At 40.6% G+C, this 13,178-nt stretch overlaps 1 protein-coding gene across 2 annotated transcripts in view; it reads right to left on the bottom strand.

The window, feature by feature from the left end:
* Window positions 1–3,665: 3,665 nt before the first annotated feature.
* Window positions 3,666–13,178, bottom strand: part of GAK (cyclin G associated kinase) — a 66,837-nt gene continuing 57,324 nt past the window's right edge. For both annotated transcript variants that reach the window (XM_085213012.1, XM_031557161.2), the window contains 3 exons: window positions 11,472–11,620; window positions 10,240–10,416; window positions 3,666–8,768 (listed from right to left, as the gene is read on the bottom strand). In XM_085213012.1, coding sequence (XP_085069138.1) covers window positions 8,667–8,768; window positions 10,240–10,416; window positions 11,472–11,620 — 428 coding nt within the window. In that variant the 3' untranslated portion in view covers window positions 3,666–8,666. The remainder of the gene's footprint in view (window positions 8,769–10,239; window positions 10,417–11,471; window positions 11,621–13,178) is intronic.

The following is a 13,178-nucleotide window of genomic DNA, read 5'->3' as shown; positions in this document are numbered from 1 at the left end:
TTTAGTTTAAAGGCACTCCCCCCTCGTTCTATCATTATCAGACCACATAAAAAGTCAATCTCTCTCTTTTGCTTAAAGGCCCCCCTTAAGTAGTGGAAGGCCACAGTGAGGTCTCCCCACAGCCTTCTTTTCTCCAGAATGAACAAGCCCAAATCCCTCAACCTCTCTTCACAGGAGAAGTGCTCCCTCCCTCTGATCCTCTTTGTGGCCTCTCTGGACCCACTCCAGAGAAGCCCATTTCTACATTCTTCTGCTGGGGGCAGCAGACCTGGATGCAGTACTGTAGATGGGGCCCCACAGCAGCAGAGCAGCAGCAGAGGGGAATGATCCCCTCCCTCTCCCTGCTGCCACCTCTCTGCTGACGCAGACTGGGATGCTGTTGGGCTTCTAGGCAAGAGCGCACTTCTGGCTAATGTCCAGCTTTTCATCTAACAGGACCCCCAAATCCTTCTCTGCAGGATTGCTTTCAAGGAGTTTTTCTCCCAGTCTATATGCATGCCTGGGATTGCCTCCACCCAAGCGCAACACCTTCCACTTAGTCTTGTTAAATCTCATTAGCTTCTTGTATGTCCACTTTTTGAGCCTATCCAGGCCTTCTGGATTGTATCTCTCCCTTCTGTTGTGTCAACTGCACCACTCAGCTTGGTGTCATCAGCAAACTTGCTGTCTATGTCATTGATAGAGATGTTGAAGAGCCCTGGTTCCAAGACAGAACCCTGGGGGACCACTTGTGACCAGTTTCCACTTGCACATGGCGCCATTGACCCCAATCCTGTGGCTGTGACTATCCAACCGATCGCTTATCCACTCAATAGTCTTCTCTTCAAATCTATATCTCTCCAATTTAGAGGTAAGGATGTGGTGCTGGGCAAAACAAAAGGCCTTGCACATGTCCAGGTAGATGGATTGCTCTTTGTAAGTCTGCCTTCACTCCTATGTGGAAGGATCTTTTAGACCCTTTTCAAGCCAGGCCGTTCTATCATTCATTCTATGATTTTATGAACCAGCATCAAGTCTCCTGAAGGCCCCTTATTTCTTGTCGTGTTTCCTCTCTACTTTCTAAGTTATTCCACAAACACATCATTTCTTTTTCTAGAGCCAGCAAGGTTTAGGCCCATACTCAAAATCCAGATATGTGTCCTTCAGTTAATTTCATACAGTGGAAATAAATAAAAAACAGGATTAAGAGCTGCAATCTTAAACCTTTGAAGGAGCCTTTCATTTAAATTGGCTTCCTGCACAAGTTGAATGAGCTGTCACATCGGGTTTCATCACACACATTAGAAATACGTTGTTGAATACATTGCAGACTGTTTGAAGCCAAATTCTGAGAGTGCGGTTTGCAGTACTTTTGCTGCCTTATTGCTCACCAAAAGCAAGCAGAAGTTCACTGACTGATGATAGCCTTATTCATGTGAGCCCCAAAATTGCTAATTTTCTAGACTGCTATAAGCATTACAGACCAGAGAATATCCCAACTGTTATTTTGTTTACATCCCAAACTTTGTTTAGGAGCAGAGGCCACTCCTGTAAGACAGTCAACCCTGTCTTAGGGATGACAAGAGACATCAGACAAGCTGAACTTGAGAGGGATCTGTGGAGGACATCTGTTAAACCTCCCCGTTTCTAGCAGAGACACCCAGAGGATGTTGCCCAAGAACCACATCCAAGGAGACTCCATCACCTCTCTGTGTAACCTATGCCAGTGCTTTTCTACCCACACAGCAGAAAAGTGCTGCCTAATGTTCATAGGGAACCTCTTGTGTTCTTGTCTGCGCCCACTGCCTCTTGTTCTGGCACTAGGCACACACCACTCAGCAGAACCTGGCTCTGTCTCTTTGCATTCTCCCTTCAGGCATTCACACAGATCGGTAAGACCCCTTTAAGCCTCCTTTTCTGCAGGCTGGACAGTCCCAGCTCCCTCAGCCTTTCCTCAGTGGAAGGGTTCTCCAGCCCCTTTGTCATTTTTATGCCCATACAGTTGGGCCTGTTCCAGTGTGTCCCTTTATTGGCCTCGTACTGAACTTTGCACCACTTACCACTACCCTCTGGGTTTCATAGTCCACCTGAATTTTGACCCTCCTCATTGTCTGCTCATTCAGCCCACACTTCAGCAGCTTCTCTGTGAGGATCTTATGAGGAGCAGTGTCTACCTGGGCTCCAGTAAGGCCTTCACAACAGTCACTGCTCCCTCCTCACTCATCAGGCTGGGCAGGCATGGGCTTCCCTTTGCGAATCCATACTGACTACTCTTGATGATTTTCTTGTCCTTCACGTGCCTGTAAACGTACTCTCAGGATTAGCTGTTCCAACACCTTACCAGAGATTGAGGTGAGGCTGACAAAGGAAGAATCTCTTTCAGTTTGTATTAAAAGTTACCTTTCCAGTAGAGGTCTGTGCATATTTACACAGTCCATTTCCCACAGAGCTTTTTGCTCAGTTCTGCCAAAAAAGAGGCTAAACATCTGCCAGAAACTTCCTCTGGCCTTCAAGGAGGGGCTGAGTCGGGGTAAGAAAGGGGCCTGTGGCATAGATTTGGAGTGCTTTGACTCAAATTGCAGCAGGCTGCACTGCATACCACCATACTACAGCAGCAAACCTTTTTTCAATGTTATTTGCTCATGCACTTCCATTGTGTGTTTGGTATATTAAATGTATGGATGTGCTGTTGCTCCACAATCCACCCTAAGCCTGACACTACAGGATTTCCATCTGGCATGGACTGCTTTCCCAATGCAGCTTTCCTAAATACATGTTAGTGCATCTTTATATGGAGAATGAAACAACTGACTACTGATATAGCATTGAAGGTTAAGGTAAAGGACTGGAAACACACATCAGTGTTCTCAACTTGCAAAGACACTGGAACATTTGAGCAGCGTGTTCTACAGAAAGCAGGGGAAGATTGTTCAGTGAAAAAGCCATAGAAGACCTGGCTTAAATTCCTACAAATTCAGCAGACTGTTCAAAGCAGTAAGCAAAATATGAGCAATATCACCAATAGTGGTCCTTACCAAATGCTTTTCTGCTTGCTTTTCAATACTTCTTTTTTCTTACCCTATTATTCGCAATCCTCCTTTCCTCTTCATCCCTAATGCATTATTGTGTAGTCTCCTCCACTTTACATGTCTGGAACTTACTTCAGTCCCATCCATCCTCCTTCAGTCATGTCCTATACCCTCCAGTACCCTCCCCATTGTCCAGCCTTCTCCTTGAAGAAATCCTATGATAATCCACCTTGACTGTGGTTTTTGTGTTTTCTTAATATAAACTTCCTCAATGCAAGCAAATGATTTCTTCTTAACTATGACAGACCCCACATTTTTGTCTTGATGATGAGCACTACGGCAGGGAACCCTGCTAGTACTGTGCTAGCTCAGTTCTCCCTTCTCCAGTATTCCTGCCATCCACAGTGCTTCACCGCATCCCACATCCCTTCTCAAATGCTGCTCCATTCTTCTCTCTAGTCCCTTTGTTCCTGGTCTCCTTCCAATTGCTGTTGTGCTTATGCTCTCCTCAGCAGCACTGCATGGGCACCTTGTCCCACCCCCGCACAGACACAGTCAAACCGCAGGAGATGCTGCAGTGACCTCCTCTCTATCAAGAGAGAGAAAGCCCTTCTGAAGATGACATTTCTCCTTTGCTAAAGAATGAAACAAGTCAAGTCACTTTGTTTGTTTTAATTGATCATTGATTAAGTCATAATACATTTCAAAGCAAAATATTCTTTCAAGGACATTGTGCCGAACATCAAGTCTATTTTTAAACAATGCTTTATTTGATTATATTGCCTTTATATACATACAGGTATACAGATTTTCATTTTACTAGTAGCAAAATACATTGCATTTCCTGAAAGATGGCAAGAAAAGAGGACTTTGATATCTGTTCTGTCCTTCCACACAACCCAAGCCGGAAAAATCACAGGTATAGAAAGTACAATCACAAGTACATGTAACTACAGCAAGGACTTTGCAGCAACTAAGTCCTCACAGAGAGGTGACAAATGCTTCTAGAAGTCTACATTGCAAAAATACAGTACATTCCACTGAAGAGTTTCAGAAGTTCTCGCAATGCCTCTTAATCCTCTTTTGGTAATAAAAGCTTCTATGTATCCTTCATAAAAATGACTGGAAATTTCTGGAGTGTATGTCTGAAGTTCGATGCAGCCTAAACTGCAGCTACCAATAATGAGCTCACCCAAAGAGAGCAAACAAACACTGAAATTCACCAAGATGAGAACCACACCTCGGTTTAGTCCGCCCTTACTCCCAGTCACCACGTGCTGGTAGCTGGAGCTGCTCTGCACCAGAGACAGACTCAGGTGATGGGAAATCAGACATTCCTTCAACAGCTTCTGCAGGTCAACCACCTGCAAGTTCTTGACAGAAAATGCCAGATTCAGAGCACAGGCAACTGTACAGAACTATTCTGAATCTATTTACAAAGCATTCATTGCAACTGTTAAGACAAAGAACTAAGGAGCAACAAAGTTCCACAGTTATGTATCCCCTGAAAATTTCTTGTGAGCAGCAAAGAAAAGTGATGGCCAATAACCACTCAAGTGTATTGACAATGCTGAGAAACTGCAGGCTGGCTGTGGGATCTGAGTGCTCGTGCAGCCCAGCGATCCCAAAGGGCAGCTGAGATCGCAGCTATGCTCAACCTCTGCTTTGGTTCATGCAAAGTGTTAATCCCTTGCATGCAGCTTTGAGATGGTCCGCACTCAGGAAGGAGCTGTTACTTTGTCCTTGGCAAACAGCTTTAGAAGGACTTTCTACAATCAACGTGAAAACGGAGATAAAACAAGGCATTTTTCCATGCTCACTCATTACCTTCATGGGTGCAATGCCAAAGACTTTGCCACTGGTCCAAGCAAATGTTCTTAATCCACACATACAGAATGGAGAGGCTACAACGGCGCTGAAGTAAGCTATGACAAATAAGTAAACTGTTTGAACTTGAAGTGATAACGATGAACCGAACTTCTCTTCCCAGACTCGATGCCTGGAAATTCATATCCACTCACAATACTGAGCTCAACTCTGTGATTTTAATAGGAATGTAAATGCTTAACTGCTTGCTTTCATTTCTCTTCCCTGCTGTTAAGTTCAAGGAAATGTGGCAGCACTAGGAAGCACAGGACAGGCATGCACAATGTTAAAGACACCAATATGGACAAAATGTTACTCTTTCCATTTGGCAGATCCTAGCCACATGCACTCTTCACACCAACTCTCTTCTTTGCAGATTTCTGTTCTAAAAGAGAAGTTGCCAGACTCTCCAGACCTAACAAACAAAGTGATATAAGCAATTTAATTCAGAAATAACTAGTGGAAATCTACCCTACCATTTCATAGGCCCTGCTTCATAAAACCTTCTACAAAAACCCCAAGCACCTGGTTACTGCCACCTTCCATAACCAGTCAGGAGCACTTCTGAAAGGATTGGAATTGCAGGGAACAGACCTACTATCCTAGACCTGTCCTCATCAGGGTTAAGTAGGGACAGGTCAGAGAATTAGAAAACATTTGTGATACAATTTAGTTATAGCCCAGGTGTCCTTCTCTATTCTTCCCTTAATTTCTGCTGCATGGAAGACTGCAAAGAATCAACTGTATCAACAGTCTGTCATTATGAAGTAACAACAAACACATGCTAGAAGGCATCAGGACCTGCTCGAAGAATTCAGGAGATGCTTCACAATACAAGGTTATAACTTCAGCATACCCCACAATACCAGCATTTACCTCAAACTCTGTAATCAGCAGCAGCAAACAAAAAGCCTACCTTTCAAGACCCACCCGATACAGCTCTCAATAAACAATAAGCACAAGGAAGGAAAAACCCTCATTCCCAGTCAGAGCTTTTTTTTTTTTTTTTTTTTTGTCTTTAACCATTTTTTATTACTGCTTTAAGATAAATAAAAAAAAGAATTCTTAGACATTATTCTTCCAAATTATCTTCTCATTTAAGACTAGCATCAGAAGCCAGTGTAAGCCTATATACAATTTAAGTTCCTTCTTCCCACATTCACATAATTCACAAAATTTAGTTTAGGCTTCAACTATGAGGCTCCTTTTATGGTCTTCCTTCTCTTTTATCTTACACTGAAAACACAATTTCACTCTACTGCATTCATCACTTAAATCTTGGCGATTTAAACATTTTGATTTACTTTAACTGTGCCATTTAACTGAGTTGAATATAAAGATGCAACAGAGCCACATTTCAGTAAAATCTTAACTTCAAAAGTTTACAGAACACTGAGCCTCTCCCAGATTCCTCTCACTAGAACTCAAGCAGAAAGGAGCAGCGTACGTGAACCAGACAGCTCCTTCACCAAACACCAGAGCTGAGTAAACTGTAATTTCAGGGTTCCTGTACAAATGGCTGTAGATTATTCCAAGAGCCAGATTTCATGAGTTTCCGTGATATTTAAAAGGGGGAATCAATTGCAGAAATCTTCAGTTCCATATAAAACACACACAGTTTTCCCTGCTCACTTGAAATCCTAAGGTTCTTCTCTTATGTTCAAGAAAGCTTTTGCAAACAAGAGTGGACAAAGAAAACCACAGAAATGTAGCTACCATACAAAAAACACTACCAACCAGAGGAAGATATTTTCCTCCAAAACTTCAGGTGTTTTTTTTTCCCCCAATAGTACACAGTCCAAGAAGAGCACAAAAATGTCTCAGTTTAGTTTCTTGTACATGTTGAAAGTAGTATGGACATTTAAAGTAGACTTCACATTTTTTTCCTTACGAGAGAGCAGCTCTTTAAAAAGACTTTCTCACAGCTGTACACAGCACTCCATGTCTGCTTTTAAACTTATTACCATAGATAGTTTACATTAGAACTGTAAAAAAACATGCAGGTCTCTGACATTTATCCTGCCACAAGCCTTTGCTTTCTAATGATGCAGACCATTACTGTAGACAGCTGAGGTGTCCCAAGGGGAAAAAAAAAAATCTTAAATCTCATCAGATTTCTTGCTTTCTAGCTGCTTCGAAACCGCAGCTGAACTGCAACCATTACTCTGAATAACATGCAACCTTCCTGATCCACTGCAGGTGTCCAACTTCAAAAAAATTATAGCAGCTGAACATATATGCAAATGTACATACTCTGTTGATGAAAGACTGGGTAAGCAGTTAAATGTGTCAGAGCTTAGAGACTGAATTGTACACTGTATTCACAAGTTTGGTCACTGGCTTGGCAGTGGAAAACTGCATCCAACACACTATCCAGGTGGCATTATAATATTCTTCTTTCCTGTTCAGATGCTGCTCAGATGATTTTACCTTTGGTAGTACAGCTTCCCTCTCAGTTAAGCATGAAAACCAGATAAAATGTCAATATTAAAATATTTTTACCAGTTGAATGCCAAACTACACTATTTCAAGAGACTGCTACCAAGCTGTAATACAACAACACTGACTTTTGACATTTTCAAACTTGATTTGAGGATTGCATTTTGTTATGCTACGGAGCATAACAGTCATTGGTCAACTGTATTCATCTACCCCAGATCAAGTGAATAGCTGCTATCTGAATACAGACGAAAAAACACAGCAAGTTCTGCTCTCAAGCTGTACTAGCTCATCTTGTATAGCTGGTGCATGGAAGGGGGATGAGCAGAAATACAACACTACCAATATATCCCTGTTTGCACATACACTGATGTCATGCATATCTCAAAAACACAGAAATTCAGACATGCAGCAAAATACGAAATACTCTCCACATGATAACAAGTAATGTAGCTTTCTCATAAGAAATCAAAACAGAGCAAAATATTTTGTGCTTCCACGTCAAGTCTCGAAAAAACATTTCTATCAGAGCATCTTAAGTCCAATGGAAGGCACGTTCCACTGAAATCAGAAGAAAACTATATTGAAAGAATTAGTAAAATAAACACTGGTAAGAGTAATGCCTTCCAAAGGTTCATAATAAATAACAAAATAGCAAGAACATGCAGACTTTAAAGCCAAGATTTGTTTCTAGATTCCTAATGTAAAGAATAATTTAAAAAAATAATTAAAAAAAAAACCATCAGGAACAACCCTGGTTGACTTTCCTCACAATTGAGGTCTTTTTGGCTAACCTATTAATTTATTGTAAAGAACACAGGTATTGTCAGAAAATATTTACAGAAGGATTATCAGATTGATTACATAAAATACAGATGAAAATATACACCTTCAGATTTGAAACAAGCCAAAGAAATTCACTGTTGATAACTAAATCAAATCGCCTTCAAGTAAGGCGACAGGCACAAAACAACAAAACTGAATCACAAAACGACTGAAAAAAAAAAATGAAAGTGTGGTAGAGAAAGGTAAAGCAACGATCAATAGAGTTGGAATGATTTAGAATTGATCCGAGTGTACCAGAGACCATGGAAAAATTCCGTTTTGCTATATATAAAATCTGAAAGAAAATGTTTATCCCCAGGCCATGATTTCTTCAAGTACTGAGCAGTTGTTTTCTTAATGCATCTATGTAATGCTTCATACTTCTGTCTTACAAAATATGTCATCACATTTAAGTGTGTACTGCAAACTGTGCTGAAATCATGGAAAAGCACTTCATAAATCATAGGCAAACAGGTCACAACCAATGCTCAGCTCCAGTTTTTGGAAGCAGTTCGAAAAAGATGAACTTTAGAAGAGAGACTTGGACCCCTGGTTTTCAAATTCCGACCATGCATCACTCAATTCCATGAAGATCATTTTGGCATACTGCTCGTAAGGTTGTCCTGTCGCCTGAAAACAAAAAGAACATTAAAAGCATAAAGATGCCAGGAACTTTGTAGTTTGTGAAGCATCTCAACCTTTTTTACTTGTTATTTACTTGTTGTATACTTGTATAGCAAACATTGGACTGCAGTGTGAGTACCATTTTCAGGCACAGAGCGCTGCCTTCTTTTACCCAGATTTTGCTACAAGTGTTTTAAACAAAGCCTTGTTTTCCTAACATTACTTCAAACTCTAGTGCACTCCATAAATAATTAAGACTTAAGAATTAGTTATGAGAAGAACAGCTTAGGGAATGTTTCAGCTAACAGCTCAAAAAACAAAATCCAGTCATTTTAGAAATAGCTTTCTGACAGCCCTGGTAGTATCAGTATACAGTAATGTTTGAACTTAAAATTGTTTGCAGTCAGCGTTAACTGCACATAACTGCCTGTCTGTTTGTCTCCATGCTTGAAGGAAGAGAGACAGTATGTTCCTGATTCCCTGCCTCCGGGCCATCCCAACCCCACGGTAATTAAAGATGCAGTTCCACGTGATGCAAAGAGCAACAGATTCTTTATAACACTGAAGTAAAGCCTCAAAGGCACCTCTGTCCTTATGCTGCTTGGCTTTTGCCAGCTGTAGCACACTGCTCTTTTGTGTGCTGCTGTAACTCCAGGTGTCTGAAGAGAAGATAAGTCCAAAAAAAGAATGCTTCAGAAAGGTCTTGCAGAAAGCACCAAGAATGGCACTAAGTTGTAGGAAACCGTGCAGCCAGGAACAGGGAAAAAAAAAGAGGGAAGGAAAAGGAAAGAAAGATGTCTCTTTCTTTATTATGGACGCAACAGACACAGGACTTCAACAGCTACTCACTAAACCATCAGAGGTAATCTTGAAAACTCAAATTAGGTATAATTTAACACCCTTCATACCTAAAGCACAGCCTAGAACAATAACTGAGAGCAAGAAGCTATCTTCTTGTACTGGGATACAGCAAGAGAATGTACAAAATACTTTTAAAAAAAGTGAAATATTATGTTTATTGCATTCTTTTTTTTTCAGTTGCTGAGTCATTTCCAGTAAGGATGTTTCATGGGTTTTCCCCACCAGTTTTGCTGTGGCAGTCCCTTGGTCTTCATGTGCTTGCAAATAGCCCTAGAAAACCTAAAGACACAGCTGGCAGAAATAAAGCAGAGTCTCGTAGTTACTAGATCTGCCAGAAGCCAGTCAAGCTTAACTGATTTCAGTGGCTAGTTAGCTTCTGGGGATATTTTATTTGATAAAATTTTATCCGTTAAATTCTGGGCTGTGTCAGGATTACATGAAAAATCATGCACAACATAGATGCAGCACTTCAGAAGACAATGGACTTGAAGCAAAAAGCATCTAGGATCCCAGTCAAGAACTAACACTACAGCATCCATCAGGGACTCGTACAGCACGGTAAAAAGAGTTTCTGTTCCTTTTGTCTGCAGAGAAAACACCAGAAGAAAACACTCACCTTATCTGGATGAACTACAAGCACCGCTTTCCTGTAGTATTTCTTCACTTGTTCAGGAGTTACTAGATCTGCCATGCTAACTGGTTTCCATTTATTTTCCCCTTCCCAAAGCACTGTATGAAGAGTAGATATTAATGCTCTGATATTTCTCTCCTTTCCTTCAATCCACTCAAGAATCTGGGAAAAACAGAATGCATAAAAACTGAATGCAACAATGCAAGCATTCTCTGCCTATTTAGAGATGTAGCTCTCATGCTGCACAGGATTCAGACCCAAGTACAGTGGTGTTGTTGTATTCAACACCCAAGTCCAGTTGTCTTACTACATTCATTCTTGAATCCAGATGATTAGCAACCAGAAATGATACATTTGCTACTAGATTAACTGGCGGTTATCAGCTTAGTAGAGAAATTATCATTAGAAAAGAAACTGAAATAGCTGCATACTATAAAACCCTGTACAATTAATGACAAGATAATTGAAAGGTAATTGAAAGGAGTAATTAAAAACACCTGTTGATTACATTATCTCCCTGTCAGAGCACAATATTCATTTCCTAAGATCCTCACCTGATTTGTACAGAACTTTCGGTTCACATACGCTAATAGTTAATGTTTACTTCACACTTTGCACCTCTGCAGATTACTTCTTTCAGATATCCCCATGAGACTTAGAATAACTATTCACTCCACTGACTTCACAACACTAAAAATGTATCATATGTCACATTATCAACAAAAAGTCCAAGCAGGTGATCACCCCTCATTCTGGCACCTGTTTCTACTAACAGAAGCAGCACTAGCTAACTGCTAAGTGCAAGTGCTCACCCTCAAGATAGCTATTCTCATTTGCTTGTTCCTTAGAAGTTTGGTGTTACCAGTTAAGTCCATCTTTGCTAAGGGGATGTTTGGGAACACTGAAGATGAAGAACAATTCTGGTTTCAGAAAGCGTACAAGGTATATTCTTAAGAATTCCAGGCTCAGTTGAAAGAAAGAGGAACTTGCATTCCTTACACACAGTTGATGCTCTTGGTCCTACTGCTTCATTACAAGCTGACACTTGTTCATGCTTATTAACTTACACAATAGTAAAATACAGTTATTTAAATACAAACAAAGCTTTCCCCCTCCACTTTACCAATTTTTTTTGTCTTTCAATGTATCCTTCTACTTTGTTCTCAGTAGTTCAAAGTACAATCTTTGATATTTAAGTTGATCTCTGTTTAACAAACCTTCAGTTTCAAGGGGTCCATATCTTTAGACATTTCTTGTTTCCTCATCTCAGCAATAGTTTTTGGTCCCTTTTTATCAGATTTCGCTGAAAAGCCTTGATTAGATAATAAATCCTCAAAGTCATTGGCTGAAACTTTTGGCTTTTGACCTATGAGAGAAGAAAAATGTTAAGAAACATTACGTGAGAAAACACATTAGCTATGGAAACACACTGCACTCATACACCTGCATGACATTTATCACTACCATAAATATTCCTCAGTAGCTTCATAAATTCCACAAGGTAACAAAAGGACAGAAAGTCATTGACAAGTTTTTAGCCCAGTAAAACAGGTAATCTCCAATGTATATTTGTGACTAAATGCTTGCATGTTCTCTTCTCTCAAAAGACGAGTGGATCTGAGGGAGTACACATTTATCTATTCATGAGTTTGGAAATTGTTTTGTTTTCCACTATAAAGTAACTTCAAATGCTGTGCTGCAGTTTTTCAGATGATTGAATACTTAATGGTTTAGTCAGAAACGTATCGTGCATTTAAATACACTGAAACTTACACAGAATAACAAACCAACCATCAACAAGAACAGTTACGGCACTGTTATAGAACATACATTCTGGAGAACTGCACGACTAAAGCAGAGACCTCAACCAACATGTTACCTAGCACGATCCTCATTCAGAACAGGGACAACCAAATGAATACTCAGAACTTTCATGCTGAGGTTCACCTGTTTTTGAGGTATTAATCACCTGCTAAAACAATTAATGTTACTGGGGCAAATAAGCTACTCCTGCAGAGCCCTGGGGTCAAGAATGGGGCAAGCACCAAGAGCTTCATGGGCATTTGTTTTGACCCTGGTGCTAGGCTCACTGGAAGGTGCTGGGACAGGCACGTGGGGCACCAATGAGGTTGGAGGGCATGCCATGGTATATTGGGGGCACAGCAGGATATATCAGGGCATGATGTGGTACAGTGGAGCATTTTGAGGGCTCGTGGCCCTATTCTGAGAACTCATAGCCCAACTGCCAAGAATTGAACACTCTTGGCAGTTGGGCACAATCCCTAAGACTCCCTTCCAACTTGGGATATTCTCTGATTCTACAAGTAATAACCACATTCCAGGGCCTGTTACAGCTTGCTAATTACACTTCTTTTCTGTTCTCTAATTGCATCTTCCTGTTTGCAAATTGTGCCCACCAGTCTCTGTTACCTCCTGCCAGACATAGGTCGACATCACTTCAACTAATGGAAGTACTTGTTCACCTATGTGCCAGTGAAAGGACAGCATAATCCCACTATCAGTATATCTGAGATTTATTCCCACTCCTCATAAAGGCTAATACAGAAAGAACACACCCACTCTAAGAAATTGGTTATTAAAGTTTGCTCCCCTTCCCATGTGTTTGAAACACACGGATTTCCAGTAAGTTCAAGCTTACTATTCTTCAGGTAGGAAAAAGAGGTGCAACCTTTTGTCTATAAGCAATTCTATCAATCATTTCTCCTCACTACATTCATGCAAATTTATATTCTCAATCTACGGTCATAAAACTACCACCCCTTTGGATAAGAGATTTATTAGTTTATGCCCAAACCCGCAAATATTTGACCCATTGTCAGCTTGTCTATGATATTTTAGTGTAGCTCTGCACCAGATTTGTCAACCTCTCTGCTGACTCACACTAGATACGACCTAAATGTAAA

Source organism: Meleagris gallopavo, chromosome Z (assembly GCF_905368555.1).
Source record: "Meleagris gallopavo chromosome Z, MGAL_WU_HG_1.1, whole genome shotgun sequence".
NCBI classification, from domain to species: Eukaryota; Metazoa; Chordata; class Aves; order Galliformes; family Phasianidae; genus Meleagris; species Meleagris gallopavo.
Note: the sequence above shows the minus strand (reverse complement) of the source record. Positions and strands in the feature narration are given on the sequence as shown.